We start from the raw sequence: 25880 nt of genomic DNA, 5'->3' as shown, positions 1-25880 counted from the left end.
GTAAATAGCAAGTGCTGCAAATGCATCTGATGTTGTTATAGTGATGAGTATTATTTTTGCTACTCCAATGGGAGCAGCACTTTATCAACATCTACTTCTAGTCTCCAGGGCAGCTGACTTCTCATCCACTAGAGCGCGGGCCCTGTGTACACTCCTTTTCTGATCAACACCCACCGCAGTGGACTCAGAAGCATCTAGGACACAGACTGCTTAGGACTAAGCTCATCTGGAATTTTTCTCCTTTCTGAGCATTTCCAGGCTTGATCTGCATCCTCTGAAATCCTTTCAGTAAACATCATTCAAGTGTGTCCAAGCGCAGAGAAAATTTTGAAATTTTCATGTTTGCTTCGAAATCCTTTACATGGAGAAAGAGCTGGAGCTTAAAGTAAAGCTCCGTGCCCAGCAGGGGCCTCTGGAAGGATCTTTGAAGTGCTTTAAGTGGATCACAGCTTTGTAAAGTTTGCTGGGCGCAGGTCCGAAGCGAGGAGGGGTTTATCAACCCTGGAAAGTCTCCAAAGAAGCAGGGAAAAGTAAAAACACCCAGCCAGCTATCCAGCTTTAATCACACGAAGGAAAATTATAAGGCATTTAATGCAGAAGCGCCCGTAGCTAATATTGCTGAAATCACTGGTTAACACGGACATTTCCAGGCTGGTGGTGGTCAAGTCGTTTAGAACGTTACCAACTTTCAGGTCTGAGAAAGAGCCCGTCAGTGAAGGCTTGGGGGTGTTGTGTGGCTCAAGAGTGATACGAAATGGAAAACCAAGAATGGATAATCGTCTGTAACAGTACATTTTCCACATTTATGAGATTATTTGGCCCGCAAATTAAAGGTTCTGATAGTGTTTTCAAACATTTACCTTTTCCCACGGACCCTCTGAGCTCACCCCTCAGCAGGTGAACTTCATCTCTTCTTGATAAACCCAGTGCCCCTTCCTTGGTTCCAGGTCACAGCATCAACGTGAAGTCGGCCGGCCTCGTGGGACGACATGGGCCTCAGTCAAAACAGCCATTCATGGTGGCCTTCTTCAAGGCGAGCGAGGTACTTCTCCGATCTGTGAGAGCAGCCAACAAGAGAAAAAATCAAAACCGCAATAAATCCAGCTCTCATCAGGACTCCTCCAGAATGTCCAGTGGTGGAGGTAAGATAAAACCAGAGCTGCAGTTCTGCTCAGAGAGTTATGGGGTCGTATGTTGCAAATCAAGAAGCCACAGTAAATTTACCCTCTGGTATACCCTCATTTGGTCTATTAAATCATCCAGCCGTCTTTCTTGCATCCCCCAAATGTTTCATTAGCGAATCATGCAGCAATTCATTTTAAAGTAAGTGGGACTTACCTAAATCTGCTGAAAGATGCAATTCAAATTCAAATCAAGCTGGCAATAATAAAATTATTACATGGCTACATCAGCAAAAGCTAGTCTAAACTGAACTCCACAGCTTGTGAGCTGACCTTTCCCAGGAATCTCACATATGGATGGGTAACAAGTAAATTCAAAATAAAAATATCACTTTGGTACTTAAAACAGTACATGTGAATCATGAGCTTAATTTTTCTGACAAAAGAAGCAGGGTAGATTGTATGGAAATTAAGATAATATTTATATTCCCATTAATTATTTAGAGGGATGTTATGTAGATAATTTGCTTTGAGTGTGTGTATATATATACATGCTCATATGAAATCAAACAAAATGTTGTAAATGCACAGTTGATCCCACTGTGCTTGCAGTTTAATCTATTAATTGATAGAGAGATAAAAAATACACTTGATCTGAACTCATCTAACTGAGAAAATCTGAAGTAATTTAATCATATGCTTTGTACCAGTGAGTACCTTGTTTAGTTCTAGTTGCAAACAAATTTTTATAAGCTGTTCTTAGATGAAAATGATGGCTATTTTATTCCTAGGAATTGTCTTATCTATGAAAAATAAACCTATTTGAGGGAGAAAACTTGCCCTAGAACATCCCTAGTTAGTACGAAGTGTTTGTTCATTTGTAAGATCTGTATTCTTCTGTGTTGATGGCCACCATATGCAGTGTACTTGGGAGGCACCGTGAATGAGCTGGTGAACAAAACAGATATGACCTCTTCATAGGTATTTCAGCAAATACGAATGTTTTGCTCTTCCAAACAGACACATTCACACAGTGTTTGCCATTAATGATTATAAATGAAACAAAAATATATAGAATTTTTTTTGATCCTGGGACTCTTAGAAAAAATACTAAGTGGAATTCATTGGAACCCTCCTAGAGTGAAGGCACAGGAGAAGTGTGTTAGAAAGAAGTCTATTTTATGTATCTAGCAACAGAAGCACAGGAAAGAGTTCTATGAAATTGCATTATAGTAAATTACATTCTACACAGAAATCATGCTTTAAAATAATTTTCCATCAAATAAGCTTCACTGTCTTTTTCACTTGAAAGTAAATGTGACATTAGTGCCTTATTACAAGGCTATTTTATAAAGATCTTCATAAGATATTTAGTTTGGCGAAAATTTTAATTGCTTAATATGAAAGACGGAGAAAAGTAACTTTCTAAGAACTTTTCTTCCTTGTAAATACTAGCCTGTCAAAGTTGTATATTTTTCTTTTCATATAGAATGGTTCTGAAATGGGTTGAAATGTTTTTAATTTAATGTCGCAGATTGCATTAAGAAAAAGATTTGTTAAATCTTGAATAGAATAGTAAATAATTTTTGAGAAAATTTCAAAGGGAAAAGTCACCTGCGTATTATTAGAGCTGGTAATGACTCTGGCAGAGGCATTCCAGCAAATGAAATCATCTAAGTCTTTCTCCCTATTGGTGAAATCTATTTATCTTCCCTTCCTGACCACAAGTAACAAATGTGCTTCTATAACTAGAGATGAATAAAACACATGAAGCAGAAATCGCATAACTTTTCACCAGTTTCCTAACACCATTTAGAGTACAAAATTATTCTAATATAGACCAATATTTTCTTTTTAAAAAGTGTGTCATTGGCACCCATTTCTGTGAAATATGTAGTAGGTGGTTTTGGAACATGTTCATATTTTGATAATAAGAAGAAAGAAAGTAGTTGGTCTGTGGGTACGAGACTTAACCTTTCAATAGGTAGTAATCAAGCAGACAGGGAAAAGTCTCGTAGGATTTGGTCCAAAAGACAGGGGTTTAATATAAACATAAAATCTGATACTTAGGAGACTTGAAATGCTAGTGAAATTTTAAAATTATCCAAATATAAATAGCAAATGCTATAATACTACTAGGCTTTTACATTAAAACACTGTGTGAAGATGCCGTAACTAAGAAGGGGGTCAGTAGGGAGTAGGGAGAGTTGTTAGAAGTTTGCTTGCTTGCAGGTTTTTTTTTTTGCAAAGCATATTCTCAAATGTTAAAAATCTCCAACAGTGCAGAATCCAGGTCATTCTTGCTGTCTTTACCTCATCCCTTTCTTCTTTCAAAGAGTCCTGTCTTCTGACTTCTCAGTGCCCTTTCACTATTCTGTGCTCCTGTGGGAGAACCTAGAACAGTGTCCAACACAAAACAGCAACTTCACCAACACACATTCAGGAAGTTAACATGGTCACTGTATGGGAGAACTAGCTTCCTTTTTCAGCTGTGTATACAGAACCACTGCCCCTAGATTTTCTGCAGAAACCCTCTATCTTTGCTGCTCTTTAGGTTTTAAGCAAGAACTTTGAGCAGACACTTTGTGAGAGATGTTACTTATTTTACAATGAGCCAGCACAATTGATTTTCCTTTGAACTTGGGTTTAGGGGAAAGGAAATGTAGGCAATAGCTAAATATTAAGGTTGCCACCCTTTGGGTTGGAGAGGCACTAAGTTGATAAGATTTTAAAGAAACTACCAAGAGCAAGATGCTATTTTAAGGACTATATCAGTATGCAAAAACAATACAGCATTCAAAATTTAAAGTATTTGCAAGGCACAGAGCAAGTTCTCATTTACTGCAGAACTGCTTGAAAAGGTGCTTATCACAAGCTTGGTATCATGACCATTGGTGCCCTGCCTATAACTCCCAGCTCTGACAGGTGTTATATCTTGCCTAATGGATACAATGTAAAGTCATTCCTCTTGGACAAACATTTTAATCAAAACCAGAAAGAACAATCTGTTGAAATTATTTGTTTAGAGTGTGTTGTTAGGTAATTAGTACATAGTGTTATTTTTTTAAAAATAATCATAAATAAAGCTAAAATTCTCCTTTAATCACCTAATTCTTTTAAGATAAGTTATGCTGATACACTGTTATCAACATAATACAAGTACTTTCAAGTTTTTTCCTCCCTGTATGCATCACTTTTGGAGAATATGATTTTATTATGTGTTATATAGATAGATATTCTTTTTCAGATTCATTTCTCTTATAGGTCATAATAAGATACTAGATATTGCTCTCTGTGTGGTACAGTAGGTCCTTGTTGTTTATCTGTCTTATATACAGTAGTGTATATCTGCTGATGCCAAACTCCTAACTTCTCTCTCCTCTTCCTGCCCCCTTTGGTAACTATAAGTTTGTTTTCTATATCTAAGTCTGTCTTTGTTTTGTATGTAAGTTAATTTGTATCTGTTTTTTTTTTAGGATTCCACATATAAGTGCATCACATAATATTTGCCTTTCTCTGTTTTGCTTATTTCAGTTAGTGTGATAATCTGCAGGTCCATTCATGTTGCTGCAGATGGCATCATTTCATTCTATTCTACGGCTGAGTAATATTCCATTGTATCAATACATGTTTACTACTTCTTCTTTTATCCATTTGCCTCTTGTTGGACATTTAGACTGTCTCCATGTCTCAACTTTGTAAACAGTGATGCTATGAACACTGGGGTGCATGTGCCTTTTCAAATTAGAGTTTTCTCACTCGGAAGTGGGATTGCTGGATCTTTTTAAGAAACTTCCAGACAGTTCTCCATAGTGGGCACCAATTTACATTCTCCCCAACAGCCTAGGAGGGTTCCTATTTTTATGAACTTTTTCAAGAGCAGTTTTAGAAAGGTACATAGATTTCCCATGTACTCCCTACCCCACAAATGCATAGCCTCCTCCACTATCAACATCACTCCCCATGGTGGTGCATTTCTTACCAAAGATGAACCTACACGGACACATCACAATCAACTACAGTCTATGGTTTACCTAATGTTCACTCTTGGTATCATATAGTTGGTCTTATGGATTTTTTAAACAACATATTTCAGCCATATTTCAAATTAGTGTCTTCATTTTTTTTATACTGCTACAATATATTCAATACTGCTTTTGTCAGAATTTATTCAGTCGTGTCACTCTGAAAAAGACATTTTGGCCGTTTTTAAATTGGGGCTTTCAAAATTAATGCTGCAGTAAAAATCCTGCAAGGCTGCACCGGTGAGAACGGTTTTAATCCACATGGTTTTTATAGTAATTAACACTAAAAGCTGTTATCTGTGCTCTGAATATGCAAAATTTTGAAAATCCCTTCTCAAATGATAGTTATCTTGTTACATAGATCTAGTTTGATCCATTTTTTTATCTATCTATTCATCTGTATGTGTGTGTGTGTGTGTGTGTGTGTGTGTGTGTGTGTGTGTGTGCCCGCGCATGCGCACACGCGCTCAGTTGTGTCTGACTTTGCAACACTATGAAATTATAGCCCTCCAGGCTCCTCTGTCCATGGGATTTCCCAGGCAAGAATATTGGAGTGGGTTGACATTTCCTTCTCCGGGGGATCTTCCTGACCCAGGGATAGAACCTGTGTCTCCTGCTTGACAGGCGGATTCTTTATGACTGAGCCACCTGGAAAGCCCCATTCATCTGTACCTTTATCTTTCCTTCTATCATTTAACCCTGGGTCCAGTCCATGGGGTCGCTAAGTCAGACATGACTGATCAACTTCACTTTCAATTTTCACTTTCATGCATTGGAGAAGGAAATGGCAACCCACTCCAGTGTTCTTGCCTGGAGAATTCCAGGGACGGGGGAGCCTGGTGGGCTACCGTCTAGGGGGTTGCACAGAGTCGGACACGACTGAAGCGACTTAGCAGCAGCAGCCACCTCTTAGTAGCTGTGTAATCTTGGGCAGGGCATGTCACATCTCTATTTCTTCATCTGGAACGTGGGAACATTAATGATACCTGCCTCACAGAATAAAATTACATGAGTTGCAAGGATTAAATAAGTTAATGGGTATAAAGAATGGAGAACACTGTGTATACTTATTCAGGGTTAAACGTAATCATTATTACCAAATTATGGTTTGATTTTTCTGAACTGGTGCCTAAAGAGTTCAGACTTTTGCATCAGTGCCCATTCCCCTGATCACTTATTGTCAAGTTTCTACCTAGAGAGAATTCTAGAGATGATATGTCTGGGTGTGGTTTATTGCAAAATATTTATTCCTTGTTAAATAAGCACCCACAGTGTGACACACCATTAACTATATGATCATGCAAGATTGGTAGCATCAGAATCTTGCTTCTGAAAAGGCATTCTCTCAGACGGTGGCAAAGACATGCATGTTAGTGATTATCAGGAGATCAATTCCACTAGAGTAGGTACAAGGAAGTGTGGGAGCAGTAAGGATAGAGCCTGACCCCAATGAGGAAAAACAGACACTTTTCAGAAACGGAGGTGAAGCCATTTCAGAACTTATATGCCGTTACACAACCACATAGCAGTGTCTGATGGCCACATTGTGCTAGTATTGTTGTATGAGAGCAGTGTGATATCAGCTAGAACATTTTGCAGGGACCAAGTCATAATGGTCAGTAACTGTGGTGTTTCCAGGCAGGCATTTGGAAAAAGGAGTGTCACCATCAGATACGCATTTTTAAAAGTTCAATTTGGCATCAGAAAGAAGGATGGAATGCCAAGGGGAGAAACTGGATGCCAAAACATGATTAGGGATCTAGTCTAACACTCCGAGCAATGAAGATTATAGATTGGAGACGGGGGCAGTGGGAAGCAAAATACATGGGATGGAGCCAGCAGGACTCCAGAGACGGGTGTGTGAGTGGGATGTAGAGGACGCAGCCTTGAGCACAGCGGTTAGATGAAGCACAAGACTCGAAGCTGCTATAGAAACCGGAGTAAGAGAGAACCATTAAGGATGGATCCTCCACTGGGAACATTTGTACTTTAAGTAAAGACAAAAGGAAAAAAGCAATTCCAGCAACAAGGCAAAAGACTTAAGGTCAGAGAGCAAAGAGGAGTCAGGGATGAAGGGTTATCCTAGGACCAAGTTCCTAAAAAGGATGTTGGGGGAGTATGAGGTAACCAAGAGTGCAAAGGACTTCTGATAGGTTAACTAGGCTAGAGGTTGGGCGCTTAAAGGGACTGTGGATGGATTCAATGTAGGGTAGGAGTGAGAATGAAAGAAAATCAAGAAATGTATTTATTAAATTTTCTGGCTTGAGACACTAGATCCTGTTAACCAAGTAGAAGGAATGGAAACAGTATGAGGTCAGAAGCCAAAATAGTGAGTTGGAGGCATTTGAGAAACTTTCATGCAGAGACATCTTGCAGGCATTTGGAGACAGGTTTGTGGATGGGTTTTTATGTCAACAAGCTCTAAGGTGAGCATGTCCTCTGCATCATCCACAGAGACACATTGCTGAGCAGAGTCAAGCAAACACACCAGACAGTTATTATGTTGTGGTGTCTGTTCTCTGTCACACATTTGTACACAAATCCCTACACAAATAAATAGCTGTAATTCCTACTGGATTATATGTCAGTTCGGTGAGGAGTTCACTGGATGTGGGACTTGGGGATTAAACTAGGGTAGCAGTAGCGTTTGAAATCCCTCATCTTTGGGAGTGGTGTTATTTGTTTGGGATTTATCATGCTTTTCTCTACCGCAAAGGCCATGTCAAAATTTACATTATTGAATAGTCCACAGTAGCACTGCACCTGCCATTTTATAGCCACTTCATACCTTCCTTCATCTGACATTTTCATTTTCTATTAATTAATGAAATATCCTGCAGTGTGGAGACTGATGTCTGTGACCTCCCCCAGGGTATTAAGCAAGAGATGTGGAATGTCTCCTCCTCTGTTTTGAGACACAGCATCTCATTATATTTGGCTTGTTTAAGCTGCTGATTGTTTAAATGTTGAATTCTATTTTGGACTTTTTCTTCTTCTCTTTTACAGATTTAACTATGTTTTATTCCTCAAAGACACTAACACTAGATTTTAAGACAGAGAATCCTGTACCTGTTTGTGGAGGTTTTTTTTTGGATTTTCTTTTGTGCTCTTCACAGCTTACCTAGCATGTGTCCATTTATCTGGTAGTTTCTTCAGGGACTAGTGGACAAACCATTGAGGCCGTGTGTAGACCTCAGAGGTTTTATTTACCATGCATTTCACTTTTTTTCTAACACAAAATGAATTTTAACAAATCAAACTAAGACAAAGATTAAATTTGTATTATTGAAATGAGAAGGGGGAACTGGAAGAAGGCAGTCAAATAGTATAAACTCCCAGTTATAATAGAAATACTAAGGATACAGCATGATAAATATAATTAACAGTGTTGTATGTTATACATGAATGTTGTTGGAAGAGTAAATCCTAAGAGTTCTCATCAGAAAACAAGAACATCTTTTATTTCTTTAATTTTGTGTATATCTGAGATCATTGTTCAGTAGCTAAGTCGTGTCCGACTCTTTGTGATGCCATGGACTGCACCACACCAATCTTCCCATCCCTCACTGTCTCCTGGAGTTTACTCAAACTCATGTCCATTGACTCGGTGATGCCATCCAACAATCTCATCCTCTGTCGTCGCCTTCTCCTCCCACCTTCAATCTTTCCCAGTATCAGGGTCTTTTCCAATGAGTTAGCTCTTCACATCAGGTGGCCAAAGTACTGGACTTGATCTCCAGCATCAGTCCTTCCAGTGAATATTTAGGGTTGATCTCCTTTAAGATGGACTGGTTTGATCTCCTTGCTCTCCAAGGGACTCTTAAGAGTCTGCTCCAGCACAGTTCGAAAGCATCAATTTTTTGGTGCTCAGCCTTCTTTATGGTCCAATTCTCACATCCATACATGACTACTGGAAAAACCACAGCTTTGACTATATGAACTTTTGTTTGCAAAGTGATGTCTCTGGTTATTAATATGCTGTCTAGATTCGTCATCGCTTTTCTTCCAAGGAGCAAGTGTCTTTTAATTTCATGGCTGCAGTCACTGTCTGCAGTGATTTTGGAGCCTAAGAAAATAAAATCTGTCACTGTTTCCATGTTTTCCCCATTTATTTGCCATGAAGTGATGGGACCAGATACCATGATCTTGGTTTCTTCCATGGTGAATTTTAAGCCAGCTTTTTCACTCTCCTCTTTGTCCCACATCGACAGGCTGTTTCGTCCCTCTTCGCTTTCTGCCATCCATGTTGTGTCACATGCATGTCTGAGGTTCTTGATATTTCTCTCGGCAATCTTGATTCCAGCTTATGATTCATCCAGTCCAGCATTTCCCATGATGCACTCTGCATGTAAGTTAAATAAGCAGGGTGACAATGCACAACCTTGACGTATGTTGACTCCTTTCCCGATTTGGAACCAGTCTGTTGTTTCATGTCTGTTCCAACTGTTGCTTCTGGACCTGCATACAGGTTTCTCCGGAGGCAGGTCAGGTGGTCTAGTATTCCGATCCTTTTAAGAATTTTCCACAGTTTGTTGTGAGTCACATAGTCAAAGGCTTTAGCGTAGTCAATGAAGTGGATTTCTTTCTTTCTTTTTTTAATTCCATTGGTTTTTCTATGATCCAGTGGATGTTTGGCAGTTCGATCTCTGGTTCCTCTGTCTTTTCTAAACCCAGCTTGTTCAGCTGTAAGTCCTTGATCATGGGTGTTCACTAAACTTACTGTGGTGACTATTTCATGATGGATGTAAGTCAAACAATTATGCTGTATATCTTAAAGTTGTGCAGTGCTGTATGTCAATTGCATCTCAATAAAACTGGAAGAAAAAATAATCAAGTAGCTTGTAAAACATAAATTTGCATTTTTTTCCAGAAATTGATCATAAATTGGCAAAAAGTATTTAACAATAGTCATTATTTTGGCACTGGTCTCCCAATATTATTGCCATTAACAGGCAAAACAGAAATACTGTGTGCCTTGTGGTTGAGGAATGCTTTTCTAGTGTTGGCTGTGACTTCAGAATGTGTAGTGGTTTCTGGTGATACTCTTGAATTCTAGGCAGGTTTGTCAAGAGCAGCATCATGTCTGGCTCATTTTCATATTTGAAGGGTTGCCGATCAATGTTTTTTAAAAATATAAATCTAATTTCTTTGCCTTTCCTCTCAGAGGTTTTTCTGCCAACCATTTAGTAAAGCTAACTACAGACTGCTGGTTTGGTCAGTATCCATTAATTTTTATTTCTGACCAACTAAGCATATGGTCCTAATGCTCTATGAAATCAGACTCTTGGAACCAGATTCTGTTATAAATTTCATTGCTCGTTACCTTTATGTGATGTTGCAGTGTATACATCACTTAGCCTGCATGAAAAGCTGCATAGATGGAACAGATCTATTTTGACTTTTAAGTTTTACTTTCTTTTTTTATAAACATGGAATTCAAATGGTCATAGACATAGTTATGGTTTTTCACATATACTCGAATGTGTTATTGGATATAAGGTCTTTATTCATATTCAATGTTTTTTATTAAGACAAGGATGGATGAATAAATATTCCCATGACTGTCTGATGCAGGGTTTGGCAAAATAAGCCATTGCCTGGTTTTGTACAACCTAGCAATGGTTTCTACATTTTTAGATGTGTGAAAAACACTTAAAATAGAATAATGTTTTGTTTCATGCAGAAATCATGTGAAATTCAAATTTTAGGATCCATAAGCAAAGTTTGTTTGAAATACGGTCACATCCATCCTTTTATCAATACATCCTAAATCCTGTTTTCATGCTACTGGGGCAAAGCTGAATCATTGTGAAGGAAACCCCGTAGCCTGAAATATATATATTATCTGTCCTTTTTGAGGAAAAATAAATTGCTCTCCCTTGCTGTAATGCATAGCTGACACTTTAAAACTTTTATTTATTTATTTAAAATGTCAAGAAGTTTATGCAGTCAAACTAATACCAGACTTGAGTTCTTCCTTTTCCCTAGAAATGATACAATGTTCAAACTTATCCATTTCATGGTATTGCACTTACTATTACTTTATGCTGCTTCATTGCTTGGGCGAAGTTAACTTTTTTTGCTATGTCAATTACAAGTTTACCCAAAGAAGAAGAGTGCTAAATCTCAAACAAATTCTCTTTCCTCCATTTTCTGTCATTATCTATATATTTATTTTTTTCAGATCTTTTAGTTGATTGTTAATGAAACAGTGAGCATCTTAAGGACAGAAATTGTATTCATTCTCCTGTGCTCAGTGTTGGCATGGAGGTGCTTACTAAATGTAGTTAACGCATGATTGATTGTATGCGTGCACGAACACAGTGTCAGAGTTTCCTTGCTCGAGTTTTCTGTGTTTTCTTTGACTGATGTGTTTTTATGATAGGAATGTTTTTAAATTTATTTTAATTGAAGGATAACTGCTTTACAATATCGTGTTGGTTTCTGCCATACATCAACATGAATCAGCCATAGGTATACATATGTCCACTCCCTCCTGAACCTGGTTCCCACCCCACCCCATCCCACCCCTCTAGACTGTCACAGAGCTCCGGTTTGAGCTCCCTGAGTCACAGCAAATTCCTGCTGGCTCTCTGTTTTACATGGTTTAATGAAGGTTGTCACACACAGGAATAACACTGGTCTAGAAGGAAAAGGATTTCTGCATTCACTGAACCTTCTTTGCTAGACTCACATTAATTAAATAATTAGCTGATGTCACTGCGAAAGGCAGATGACAGGATCTGTTAGAACAGGTCTCTTAGATCTTTGACGTGACTTCATTTTCATTAGAGGCTGAGGATAATTAAACTGGAAGGTGACACCTTATGACAGGCTGCTTTTTATAGCAAACTTCTATGTTGATTTGCTAGAGACAACTGTCAGAGTGAAGGTAGTATTTATTCCTAGAAGAAAACATTAGCTGTCTTCTTTTAAAATAAATTATTTCACAGTTCCCATCACCCTACATTTTTTTCTCTTTCATTTTTTTGGGTTGGAAGTAATTTAAATGGGTTCCGTTATAAGGCATGAATAGACATTTTCTGTAATGCTCTGTTTTTCTTTCGTATTTTACTTTTTCCAGATGCAAGTGGAATTCTGCATTTTTTTCAACAATTATCAAAGGTTACGGATTTTTCAGATTATATTCCAAAATAAGTTATGGAAAGTGTGTATCTCCTTTGCTTCAAGCCATTTCTGGAACATTCTGAAGCATCCATTCTTCAGTTCCTAATTATTTAGTATCTACTGTGTGCCAGGCCCTGTTTCTGACATTTGAGGTATCAGAGAACCAAATGGGACCAGGCAAGATATTTACCCCTAGAGAGCTGACACTCTAGAGGGAGGAAACAGATAAGAAACAGGGTACATGGTGAATGAGTAAGTGGTGTAACATATTAAGGGATGGTAAGCAAAATGGAAAAAAAAATCAGAGCAGGAGGGGAGAGAAATATGAGAGTAGGGGTTAGGATATGAAACAGGGGAATCAGTGAAGGCTTTGTTGACAAGATGATGCTTAAGAAATGAGGAAGCTCTGAGCGTTAGCTAAGTAGATATTCAGGGGAAGAGCATTGCAGGGAAGGGTGGGGTTGTCGAGAGTAAAGGAGCTAACGTGAGAGAAAGCAGACTGTGTGCAAAACAGCGCGGAGGCTGTTTGGAGTAGAGTGAAGGAGAGCAAAGGGGCCAGAGGGTGATGGGACTGGACCATGCAGAACCTTGGGAGCCTTGATGATGCAGGAACCACCGTGAGACTTTATGCTGGAGCGTGACACTTGGTCCACTTGGCTACTTTGATGGGATGGGGACGGTGCAGAGCCGGAGGAACAGCAGTGAGGATGTGGCAGTGATTTAGGAAAGAGAGGATAGCGGCGTGGACCAGAGCCAGTCATGGAGCTGGTGAGGGTGGCCGAATTTCAGATGAAGGTAAAATATGTAAGGATTTCCTGACAGATTAGATGTGGAGGTGAGAGGCAAGAGTATGTTTTAACTACAGTGTTTGTTTTGCCTGGGAACTTGTTCGCAGTTATCTGCAGGTGAAATTGGTCTGGGGGTAGGGGACAATCAGAGGCTCCACTTTGGGGATCCTGAGTTTAAGATACGTACTAAGATAACATGTACTTTGGAACATCCCAGTTGGTACTTTCCCAGTGCCTGCCTTGTGAAAGAATACAAAACATAGTGTTTGAATATTTTATATGCTTAAGCATAGTAAGCACAACGGTGGTTTGAGTTAGTTAATGAATGAACACTCACTGAGTGGCAGGTATCAGGCTGCTGTTGTCACAACACAAAGGATCCAACCTGATCCTCGTCCGGACCCCTCAAGGTCTGCATTTTACAGAAGCAGAAACTCAGCACAAGTGACTTGCTTGAAGTTCACATAGTTAGTAAGCAGCTTTCACTTTGAGATTCAAACTCATGTTCTACAAGTTCAAATACAGCCTCCTTTTGACTTTATAAGTGACCTCACAAAAGAAATATTAATATACCCGACAGACTGCCATTTGTTGACAATCTGATTTTCACTTTCAGATTATAACACCAGTGAACAAAAACAAGCCTGTAAAAAGCATGAACTCTATGTGAGTTTCCGGGATCTGGGATGGCAGGTAAGAACGGTCGGTCAAATTGGTTGCTTCTTTTCTGCTTTGTATCAATCCTAAATCTCTTGTAATCTTTGTAATCTTTCCTATGCAGTTTGTAATTTATTTTACTTTTTATTGGAGTATCATTGCTGTTAAAATAACGTGAATCAGTTATCCGTGTACCTGTATCCCCTCCCCCTGCCCTCCCTCCCACCTGCCCCCAGTCTCACATCTGGGTCATCACGGAGCGCTGAGCTGAGCCCCACTCGCTGCCCATTCTACAGATGGTAGTGAACATAGGGCCGTGCTGTCTCTCAGTTCGCCCCACCCTCTGCTTGCCCCGCTGTGTTCATACACCCTTTCCCTCCATCTATGCCTCTATTGCTGTCCTCAGGACAGGCTCATCTGGACCACCCTTTTAGATTCTGTATATGGATACTTGGTTTTCTCTTTCTGACTTCACCCTGTATAACAAACTCTGGTCCATCTGCATCACTGCAAAAGACCCAATTCTGTTTCTTCTTTATCCATTCATCTGTCGATGGACATTTAGATTGCTTCTATGTCCTGGCTATTATAAACAGTGCTGCAGTGAACATACCAATTATTTTTGACATTGACAGTTCCATATAAGGATTATCCACATCATTTTTGTTTCTGCATTATCCTTTCACTATTGAAACATAATTAATAAAGTTTATGGTAAAAAAAAAAAAAACTTATGCAGAAGAACAAATGCAACCTTAGAAAGTGAAAAAAGAAGCCCTGTTGTTTAAATATACCCAAATTTCCATTTTAGTTCCCATTTTTCAGATTAACTCAAGCAATTTCCATTTGCCTTCTACAGTCACAAATTATTGGTGTAGGAAGTAGAATCCTTGACTATGTCTATGGTAAGTTAGACGTAGAGAAAAAAAATTTTCTTGTACTTAGAAGTCATATTGCTATGTTTTACATAAGCTTCACAAACACAGTGAGGAGGAAGATTTAACCACAATAATTTTCATAACTATGCCAAAAGAGTTTAAATTAAATTGTTAGATTAGATTATTTCATTACAATGGATCCTCGGAATACAAGCTATTATATTGAGGAGTGATAGTAACGTGTGAGCATTTTCAAATTTATGACAAACCTTCAACATTAATTGTTCAATAATTTTACATCGGTGACAAGTTTTACATCTCTGGAAAAAAATATCAGGGCCACCATCTCAAGTGCCAACATTTTAGCTTCCTAAAATTTTTCGTATACAATGATTAGGATTTTTCTCCAACTCATTTCTTCTTAAGAGACTATAAAGTTAACACATGATTGGAAAGAAAAACAGGACAAGGAACAAATCTTAGAGACTTAAGAGGTTGTCAAGCTTCTAAAGCAGGAATGAGTTATTAAGAAGTAATGAGAATTATCTCAATTAAGTTTATTCTTCTTTTCCTTTCTGGTTCAGTTGAACTTTGCAGAGTTCATCATTTCCTGTTTAAACAATATTTAGAATGCTATTTCATGATTGCAGCTTTATTCATGAATATATGGGCTAACACAGGCTAGGAATATCTTACATGGTGACCTCTGGGAGAAATTACAGAGGACAATTCCTTGTGAAAATATTTATACTTTTGTTGTAAACTTTAACTTAATCATAAATTAAAGGCTTGAAGGAGCCTGTCTTATTAGAATAATTGTTGAACCAAAAAGAGAAACCAATCCAGAGTATTTAATTTCATATTATATTATATTGAATTATATTAATTATATTTAAGTATTCTTTAAGAACTGTTTTTCTGTGCTTTTATGTTGGTGATATTATTTCTTTTGCTTTCATGCATTTTAGGACTGGATTATAGCGCCAGAAGGATATGCTGCATTTTATTGTGATGGAGAATGTTCTTTTCCACTCAATGCCCATATGAATGCCACCAATCATGCCATAGTTCAGACTCTGGTAAGTTTTCTTTGTGTAGAATAGAAAGTGGTTTATGATGCAGGCTTCTTATAAAGTTACTTTAAAGAAAACTTCTATTTGGAGTTAACAAATGCATTTTCTTCTCTTCTCAAACTCCTAACATAAAAATTGTGCAAGAGTAAGAAATGTGGATATAGTCAGGAAATTCAGGCTGCTCTAAAGAAAAATCCTAGTTCCAAAATGAGGAAAGATTCAGCAAGGAAAATTGGAGCAATCACACAAAATGGTCATTTTGCACTGATTTCTTCAGTAGACAATATGATTAACCACACAGGGGCTGTTTCTAACCTAACCATTCATTAGCAGTCATTACAAAAACTTTGAATAATGGCTGTGCTGAATTTCATCTGAGGGCTTTTAACTCCTTATTTAAGAATGTTCCATAACATACTTTGGTATCATAGAAGCTCTTCAGTGTAGAATATAAGTAGAAGATTGGTTTCCATTTTTTTATATCTTTTTCATTTATAATCATTAAGGTGGAAATTAATCTTCATTTCTTCCCTCCCATACTTAGGAATGTAATACTGATTTAATCTCCACTAATGTAGGCTAATTTTTGTGAAGGAGATAATGAAATGTTAATCTCATGGTCTCTCAGTGATCGTACTTATCTAATGAACTCAGGAAAACCCTTGAGAGTCTGACTCCAACATCTGTACCTTTTAATGTGATGGGGGAACGGCTTCTGGCAGACGAGGAAGAGGTTCTAGAAGATGCATAGGCTGTGTGATGTGACCCCACATCAAAGCTGGGTTCACAGGAGCATTTCAACTATAAGTAATCATGACAGAAGGAAGAGAACAAATAATTTTGGACTCAAGACACTGATGGGAGTAGCGTTATTTGGTAGATAACAGTAGGAGAGCAGTAGCTGTTAGAAAAAAAAAAAATCTATCTTTGTGGGTGAGTCTTATTTATGACCAACAGAAAGAGCAGCTATTAGAATGTGTGGAGAGTTGACTCTTCAAAAGGTTCTCTTCTTTTGCAATTTATTCAAAACTTAAAGTTGGTGGAAATAACATCCCAGTTCCCTTCTGAATAAGAACGGTGTATACACTCTGACAGATGAAATCCTTGACTTGATGTTTTGCTGGCATCTTACTGACCTCAGAGGTACTGGTGGATAGCTAGACCACAAAGATGCACACCTGTGGCAACTAGAGCATAGCTTTTGTCAAAGACTTTGGAAATAACCTTGGAGTAGAGAGGAAGCAGAGAACTAAAACAAATATGTATTTTGAAAGGTAGTCACTTATAAATATTCTTTCCTCCCCCAAGTTTGAAGAGAAACATTTATTTCAGAATACAATCATGTAAAATTATCAAGTTGCTTTTTAATAATGAATGGAAAACAGTTGCTCATGTCTATCCTTCCCCAACACTGATCTTTACACCCTAAATTTCTCTACTGTATCATACTCAGCAAACTTATAGGTGTGGGGAGAAACTATTATTTCTTTCTTGATTGCAAAATTTATATAAAGTGAAAGAAAACCTTTGTTTACTACAGCTCTTATTTCACTGTCTAAAGTGAAGAAATGGAGTCTAAATTTCAACCAGCATTTGCTTTCATGCTTGCTTTGTGCTGCCAATGCCATAGAAATATTCTTCTTTTTGTTGATTTTTGACCAATGAGGTTCCCTTATGCATGTATAGAATCAATTCCTAGGGGTATTTTAAGTTTTGATATGTCCATGCTATGTCTATGATATGTTTTTATGCTATCCATAAAAATAAGCACTTCTTTAAAAAAATTTTAGTGTTTTTTTTTTTTTTTTTTTTTTTGCCTGCCCTGGTTGTGCACTGCTGCACTTGGGTTTTCTCCAGTTGCATCAAGTGAGGGCTGCTCTCTAGCTGTGATGCTCAGGCTTCTCATTCTGGTGGCTTCTCTTGTTGCAAAGCATAGGTTCTAGGTGCGTGGGCTTCAGTAGTTACAGTGTGCAGGCTTAGGTACCCCTTGGCATGTGGAATCTTCCCTGACCAGGGATTGAATCCCTGTCCCCTGCTTTGGCAGTTTGATTCTTAACCACTGAACCATGAGGGGAGCCCTATAAGCACGTCCTGATATATGGTATCAGTGTTGGGGCAAGAGAGCAGGTATGCAGCACAAGAAAAGTTGTTATATTCAAATGTCCTCCAGTAAGATGAATGTCTGGGGAGGTCCAGCCTTCTATCAGCTGAAGGCCCATTGCAGAGAGAAGGATGCTTCTATTTCACGCCTTAGAGGAAGAGCCCTCCTCACTGTCCATCTGTAGGGCCGCAGCAGAACAGCCACTATTTATAGAGAAATGCCACTTAATTTCCCAGAAATTAAGCTCTTTGTACTGTCATTTCAATGACTCAGAGAGCTTTTGCTGTTTCCTTAGATATGCATCTAACACATCCAGGTTCGCTCAGGCTATGCAAAGCTTAATTATTGAAAAAACACTGTCAAATACCCCTATCGCTTTTTTTTTTTGTTTTTTAAAAATAAATATATAATTGCATACTGTCAGCTTTTAGGACTGTAGTCTAGAAGGCAGCGTCTAAAAACAAACATTTTTTAAATCGCTGACAGGGAGTTGGAACAGGCCCCTCGTCTGTATCGCTGTCCTGGGATGTGGAGCATAAGTCATCACAGAACTTGAAGGGAACATGGGAAGTTTGGTGTTTCTGTTTTTTTTTTTTTTCCCTGGCATTGTGCATTCTCTGCTTATTTTGTGACGGACATGAAACAAGAACACAGGCGCATTTGTTGTTAAAGGAAAGCAAGTTTGTGCCGAACATGTTTGAGACATGATGGAAGAACAATCTTATTATTATTATTTTTTTTTTTTTCAGAACAATGGCTGGGTGAGGTGATTCTTGAAGCAGGGGGTTATCCATCCATCACGGGTGAGGGGGTTGAGGAGGATAAAGCCAAGGAGGGCTTCAGGCTGCCTCTGAAATTTGGAGAACCATCCAGCTTGCAGTTTTGTGAGGTCTTAGGAAATTTCACGTCCGTGTCGGATCACCTCATTTTTCCTGCCGTGTCTGTCCATAGGCAGGACTCCTATATCATTTCAGCCAGGGTTTTGCAGCCAAGATTCTAAGAGCTGTATTTTCTCTTTGTCGATCCTGGAGGACTCTGCAGTGGGACTTCCCATAAACTCCTCTCGGGGAAGGGCCGGGGGAGGAGGGTGGAAAGCGGGGAACCGAGTTCTGGCTCCTTCTTTGATTGTTGAAGATCAGAGGTAAACGTGCCAGTTTGACGAAAATGAGAACAAATCCTTTACTTAAGCATTTTACTGTCCATGTTCAGCTACCTTTTCAGGCTTTGTAGAGAGAGAGGTAAGGATGTATATTCAAGTTGTAACATATCTAGGCTTCTTTCTTCTGATTGAACTTAGCTTGATTTTTGGCGCTTGTCTAGGGGAGAAAGCAAGTCAAAGGATGTTAAACTCTGGCCAATCTGGTAAAACATTATGGGGAGAAGAGTTGAAATCATTGCTTTAAAACAAGCATTGGGTTTTTACCTGGAGTTTATTTTGCTGTGATTTTTATGTTTCCTTTACCAAAGGAAATGAAGAATTTGCACGCTTTTAATTTTATTGTTTAAAATGCATTGATTTAGTGTTTAGTTATCCTTTTACGAATAATTCTTAGATCCAGATCTTTCTACAGTCAAGTGCTGCTGCTTTGTTGATTTTGTGTTCATAACTTACGTGTTTCTCATGATAGACCTAGAAGTGGCCATTTTAACTAAAAGCAGCCCAGTCCTAGTTGCCATGTTCTTTCCTCCAGGAAAATTTCCACTGAATATTCCATAGAGAGAGTTTTCCTTCCTTGGTAGAATGTTTTCCAAAGCCCCAACACGTAATTAGATCCAGTGGGTCCAGTCTAGGTGTTAATACTTAAGGATACATCCTTCACTACCAGCTCCCACCTCACCTCACCATGGAGCAAAAACAGAAGAGAGGGAGGTAACTTAAGAGAGTGCCTGATTGTCAGTGATAAAACAAGAATGTCACCTTAAAACTGCAGACAAAATATCTATTTTATTTCTTAAAAAGTAAATCATTTTCTTCCTCCCACCCAACCAGGTTCACCTGATGTTTCCTGACCACGTACCAAAGCCTTGCTGTGCGCCAACCAAACTAAATGCCATCTCCGTGTTGTACTTTGATGACAGCTCCAATGTCATTTTGAAAAAGTACAGAAATATGGTCGTGCGTTCGTGTGGTTGCCACTAATAGTGCATAATAATGGTAATAAGAAAAAGATCTGTATTGAGGTTTATGACTACAATAAAAAATATCCTTTCAGATAAAAGGGGAATTTAATAAAATTAGTCTGGCTCATTTCATCTCTCTAACCTATGTACAAGAGCATGTATATAGTCACTTTTATTTATTTAAAGGTATATATTCTCCTTTGTGGATGCCTTTGCAGTAAAATGTATTTTAGGTCACTTCATTATGCAAAAAATTGCCCAGTCTAATTTTTAGTAGGATGTGCTGAGTCCAATTCTATTCCACTTCAATATTTTTAACGTAATTTTTATATGATTTTCTGAAATTAGACAGAACTCCTTTGACTGTTCAGTATTGTTGAAGGAAGCTGAATGCATTTGGTTATGCTGTGCCAATGTAAACTGATAGGATATTTATTGATATTTAGAATGAAACTTAAAAAAATAACCAGCCAAAACAAAAATGCTTGGAGGAACACAATTTTTCTTTGAGAGTTTCTGCTACTTTAGATAAAGTGAAATGTTGAGCTCGATTTGAGTAAATAAACGGGAGCAGAACACAGAAGCTGAAAGATTGCACATAATTATTTTAACTGTTTTCTTGAACAGAATTGGTTTAACTGTAGGAAAGCGTTCCTTCTTGGCTCACCGGTTGTAGATTTTGCAAAGAGCTCAAAGCTTCAGGAATTCTGTGGAGACAGACTTGAGCCTGTGTCCATAATTTTCCAAGTTAACACTAAAAAAGCATAGTACAACCTTCTTACCTCAAATAAATCATGTCTGCCTATTATCTAGAACACTACTACTGCAGTTGTTTTTTTTTTCAGATTTAAAAACAGTCCAAAATAAAGAAACATTTACACGTGCTCCCCTTCCCTCCCCACAGATGAGAGTCACTGCATGCATAAAATATACCCGAGCAAAGCGACCGACAGAGCCGTTTTCTGTAGCTCTCTTTTATAACTGAGTTTGCTGATTGATGTGATGCAAGGGATTTTATTTAGGGTAAAAGCACTGAAACTCAACTGGAGGAAATTACCCCAAATCCCAGAATGGCTTTGACAGAATTGCCATTTCGAAAGAACAGCTGAAATCCATTTTTCATATCTTGGAGAATGAGCTCATTGAAAACCTTATTTTGGAGGGGGATTTTGTAAACCTTCCTCCAAGCACAAATAATTCCAAGTGGGAAGGTTCTGTTGTGTGTATGTGCCTGTGTGTTCTTCCCTCTGAAATTAATTTATTTTCTCTGTTTCTCTCTCTGCCTTTTAAGGCTTGTCTTTAACCCACTGACTTTTGGAAGAATGACATTTAGTGCATAAGTTGCTATTTATGTGGGCTCCACGGCTAGGATTATTTACAGTTCATCTAAAATACTCATAAAGCATCATTTATTAATCACCCTTTTGGACTTTTTAAGTAAAACTTGTATCAAAAATAGCTTAAAAATGTTATGGGTTTGTTCAGATTCAGGAATATTGCAATGTTGTTTTAAAATACAGATTATCTTAAAGTAAACTTGATAATAACTCTATTGGAGGTACATTAAGTAATATATTTTTGAATTAATGGTATACCATTATAAGAATAAGAAATGAAAGTCTATTATATTATTCTTTAAATGTGCTGTTTAAATATATTTCTATGTTTTAAAATATATTAAACTTGTGATGCTAGTTTCTATTGTGCTTCTTGATTTGGCTTTTTTTTTTTATTTTTAAGAGGGATACAAAATATAAGTATGTCCTAACTGAAACTATAAGCATATCAGATCTAAAATGTTTGTGGATTACATGATTTTAATTGCCAAAACTAGTTTTTCTGTTGTTGATAAGTAACTCACTATTAAATGAGCAAAGAAACCATCCGTGAGTTAAATATTTTCTTAATCTGTTCCAACAATAAGGAAAATTTTTAAATAGCAAAAAAGTAAATGATTAGGATGCGAATTGACCTTATTTATTCTTTCATTTAAGAAGGGAGATATTTAGCATGAGTATTTTTATATTTTCTCAAAATATGTATGCATATATATATCTGCACATATGGTCAGTCACATTATTTTCAAATAACTATTAGAGTAAATGCTTAGTATTACTTTGAATACTCAGACTATTACAAGGAATCAGAATAATTTGGTTTGTTTTAACAGGATCCAAACTACTCAGGTCTTTTTGGCTAGTTATGCATTGACTCTTCTGTTGGTGTGTTTTTAATTTTTCTGCTTTGTAAAGTGGTCCTAATCATTTTTGATACTAGAAGGGCAAAAATGACAAATACTCATTGTTTTAAGGCAAAAATAAATTTGTCTGTATTGAAGAAAGAAACAAACACAGAAAAGAAAATGCAAAAACATTTTTTTTCTCAAGTAAAGAACTGTCATTTAATAATTCCTGCATCACCAGTGCTGAATCTAAACCAGCATCTAGGGGCGACTGTAGAGTCTGCAAATGTCATCTCTCGAGACATTTACAATAAATAGGTAGCTTATAGTGTAACTTCACTCAAGGCAGAAGAAATCCTCATTCCCAAACACAAGTCACTGTCTCATAACAATTCAGTCAGTTGTGCAGTCGATATGTGATCTGGCTCTCAGATTACCTGCTTTTCTGTGTTCTTTCTTTTGCATTTTTTGGGGAGGGGTCTGGTGCTTTTCAAAGTTACAAGTGAAGATACCTTTGTTGATAAAGCATATACATCATTACGTATTTATCTATAATCTGTATTTTATCATTTGCTTTCTTTTTAACCAAAGGAAAAAGTGGGAAAAGTAACAATCATTGACAATATTTATTTTTTTAATATAAATTTATTTATTTTAATTGGAGGTTAATGTATGACAGTATTTATTCGTATGTAGGCAGAAAGGTGACACTCTATTCAAGTTAACAATTAACCTATGGCGGATTCATGTTGATATATGGCAAAACCAATACAATATTGCAAAGTAATTAGCCTTCAATTAAAATAAATAAACTTAAATTAAAAAAATAAAGACAGGAAACAACAACAACAAAAAAGAGCCAAGTTTTGCAAGATTACTTCCAAGTCTGTTGTCATACTTGTTAGAGGTTGTTTGAAAGATGGAGATTTCAAAGACAGAGGAACCAGGATCATACAGCCTTTAAAAGTACAAAGAAACTTCAGACTTTGAAAAACATGCACTTTAACCTTTGCATCTTAGTTTCAACTTTACAGAGGCAGCTAGCCTCCAGTCGGTGGGTAGAGGATGGGGAGAAGCAATTCAGCCTCAAATCCAGCGGCTCGAGTATAGGAGGATGAGAGGAAGCCCGGCAAAAACAGCTTCCAGACTAAGCATCTGGAAACAAGAGCAGAGCTGATGGTTCAGCAGGGTGTGGCTGATGTTTTCTTCCCAGTTCACTGTGGCTCTGATGACATGATGAAATACAATAGAACCAACCTAAAATAAAAAAAAAAAAAAAACAGAACTAGACTGGTTATTTTCCTGTCAATACCTATAGGAAAAGCCCAAAGTAGGAGAATAATTTTCTACCTTGAGCCACAGGCCAATAAGATGTCTCTGATTATCTTTACTCTTTCTTCATTAAAACATGCTTATTACACAATCACTTGTAAATAAGTGTATTTATTTAAACAAAATGCACACACTCACATATTTATAAAGACATATTGTTTTAAAGAAGAGAGAATAAAAACATGAATGTGAGTGTGTGCTCAGTTGTGGCCAACTCTTTTGTGACCCCATGAACTGTAGCCTGCCAGGTTTTTCTATCTATGGAGTTTTCTAGGCAAGAATACTGGAGCGAGTTGCCATTTCCTACTCCAGGGGATCCAATCCATGTCTCCAGCGTTTCCTGCATTGGCAGACAGATTCTCTACTGCTGGCTCGCCTGGGAAGCCCGCAAAAACATGAATGCAAAATGTTTTAGGAACTCGCCTGACAGTCCAGTGTTTAACACTCTGCACATCTGATGCAGGGGCCACATGTTCCATCCCTGGTCAGGGAACAAAGATTCCACATGCTAACGGGGCGGCCGAAAAAATTTTTTTTAAAGCAAAATGTTTTAAATGAAAAACAGGACTTCTGTGAAGGAAAAATATAATACTGAATTTAAACTTTATAGGATATGTTATGGGAAACACAGTGGGTGGAAAGACAGATAAGAAAGAATTATCCAGAAGACAACATTGAAACAGATAAAGTGATGGAAAGTCAAAAAGAATTTAAAGTTAACAAAGTTGTAATATCCATTTAATCAATATTGCAGTGAACTGGGGACAATTTAGGGGCAAACAGCAGACCTATGAATCAAAGCTGGCTTCTCAACTTGGAAGGCAGTGAACAGACAGTCACTATCTTCAAATTGCTCAGGAAAAAGAGCTGTCATTTGGAATTCTGTATCCAGCAACTCTATCTGTATCCAACAAAACAATAGGGCAAAAAAAAAAAAAAAACAAAACCATTCCTAGGCAAATAAAAATTAGAATTTACCATCAATGGTAAAGCTACTGCTAAAGGTTTTACCTCAGGAAGAACCAAAATTAACCCCCAATGGTAATGTATACAAATATAATGAACAAGAAAATAATAAACAGGGGTAGATTAAACTTTTATTTACAAAAACAAGTTGTGAGTGGGATATGATTCATTGGCTATTGTTTGCTGACCTCTATTCTAATCCAGTAGATGGAATAATTGCAACGTGGTAAAATGAAATAAGTTCAATAAGATGAAAGAAAAAAAGAGAGAAAGGGATAAAAAGAAACATACCAAAAAGAAAGTATTGCATATAATAATATGATAGAATTATATCCAACATAATTGTATAATATTAAATGTAAATGGCCTAAAAAGATCACTATTAGCAGATTGGATTTAAAATAATAACGTTAACAACTAGCTACAGTCTGTTCAAAAGAGGCACACTTAAAACTTAATAACACAGGAAGGTTGAAAGCAAAATGACAGTAAATATATATCAGGTAATACACATCAGAGGAAAACTGGATAAGCATATTAAGCCTTCAGGGCAATGAGATGCAAAACATATCAGTAAAATTTTAATCACTTGTCATTTTTCAGCTTATTAAGTAAGAGAATTCTATGTTTTAGAACCACATAAATCAAAAATTGATGGAATTATTAAAAGAAATTAAAACCACCTTTTTAGTGAGAAATTTTAACAAATCTCGCTGATCGATTGACATACTAAGGAAAAATAATCAGTGAAGCTAGAGCAGATATTGGAGAAGACAATGGCACCCTACTCCAGTACGCTTGCCTGGAAAATCCCATGGACGGAGGAGCCTGGTAGGCTGCAGTCCATGGGGTCGCTAAGGGTCAGAGACGACTGAGCAACTTCACTTTCACTTTCCTGCATTGGAGAAGGAAACGGCAGCCTACTCCAGTGTTCTTGCCTGGAGAATCCCAGGGATGGGGGAGCCTGGTGGGAGGCCGTCTATGTGGTCGCACAGAGTCGGGCATGACTGAAGCGACTTAGCAGCAGAGCAGATATACCCAATTAACAAACATTGACTAATGAACATGTACAGAACATTTAAAAATATACATGATTTTCCAGAAAATATGGAAAATCTTTGAAAATTGATCATTTCAACCAACTTTAAAAAATAAGGTTCCTAAGTCAAATCACTTTGGTGACAAGAATATTGGAAGAATTAATCTCTTCCTTGTCTGTCTTCTTTGAGATGTGCAGGTAAATAATGAAGAGAATATATCCTTAGAAAGATTGCAGCTTTGGGGATAGATTGCCTCCTTTTCTTTTGAATATAAGGACATATATATTATTAGACTAATAATAGTTTTTCTGTCTCCCCGCCCCCCCGCCCCGCCACACACACACTAAATTCCTTCAGAAGGATATTAGTTAGTCGCTCAGTCATTTCCAACTCTTTGCAACTTATGGATTGTAGCCCACCAGGCTCTTCTGTCCGTGGGATTCTCCAGGCAGGAATGCTGGAATTCGT

General features: G+C 37.6%; 1 protein-coding gene across 1 annotated transcript in view; it reads left to right on the top strand.

Moving 5' to 3' along the window:
* BMP5 (bone morphogenetic protein 5) overlaps window positions 1-19911 on the top strand; it is a 137486-nt gene extending 117575 nt beyond the window's left edge. Inside the window, exons 4-7 of the mRNA XM_052649024.1 lie at window positions 948-1142; window positions 13679-13755; window positions 15566-15676; window positions 19762-19911. Of these exons, the coding sequence (XP_052504984.1) occupies window positions 948-1142; window positions 13679-13755; window positions 15566-15676; window positions 19762-19911 (533 nt within the window). The remainder of the gene's footprint in view (window positions 1-947; window positions 1143-13678; window positions 13756-15565; window positions 15677-19761) is intronic.
* Window positions 19912-25880: the final 5969 nt, after the last annotated feature.

The sequence above is a fragment of the Budorcas taxicolor genome, chromosome 11 (genome assembly GCF_023091745.1).
Source record: "Budorcas taxicolor isolate Tak-1 chromosome 11, Takin1.1, whole genome shotgun sequence".
In the NCBI taxonomy this organism is placed as follows: Eukaryota; Metazoa; Chordata; class Mammalia; order Artiodactyla; family Bovidae; genus Budorcas; species Budorcas taxicolor.
Note: the sequence above shows the minus strand (reverse complement) of the source record. Positions and strands in the feature narration are given on the sequence as shown.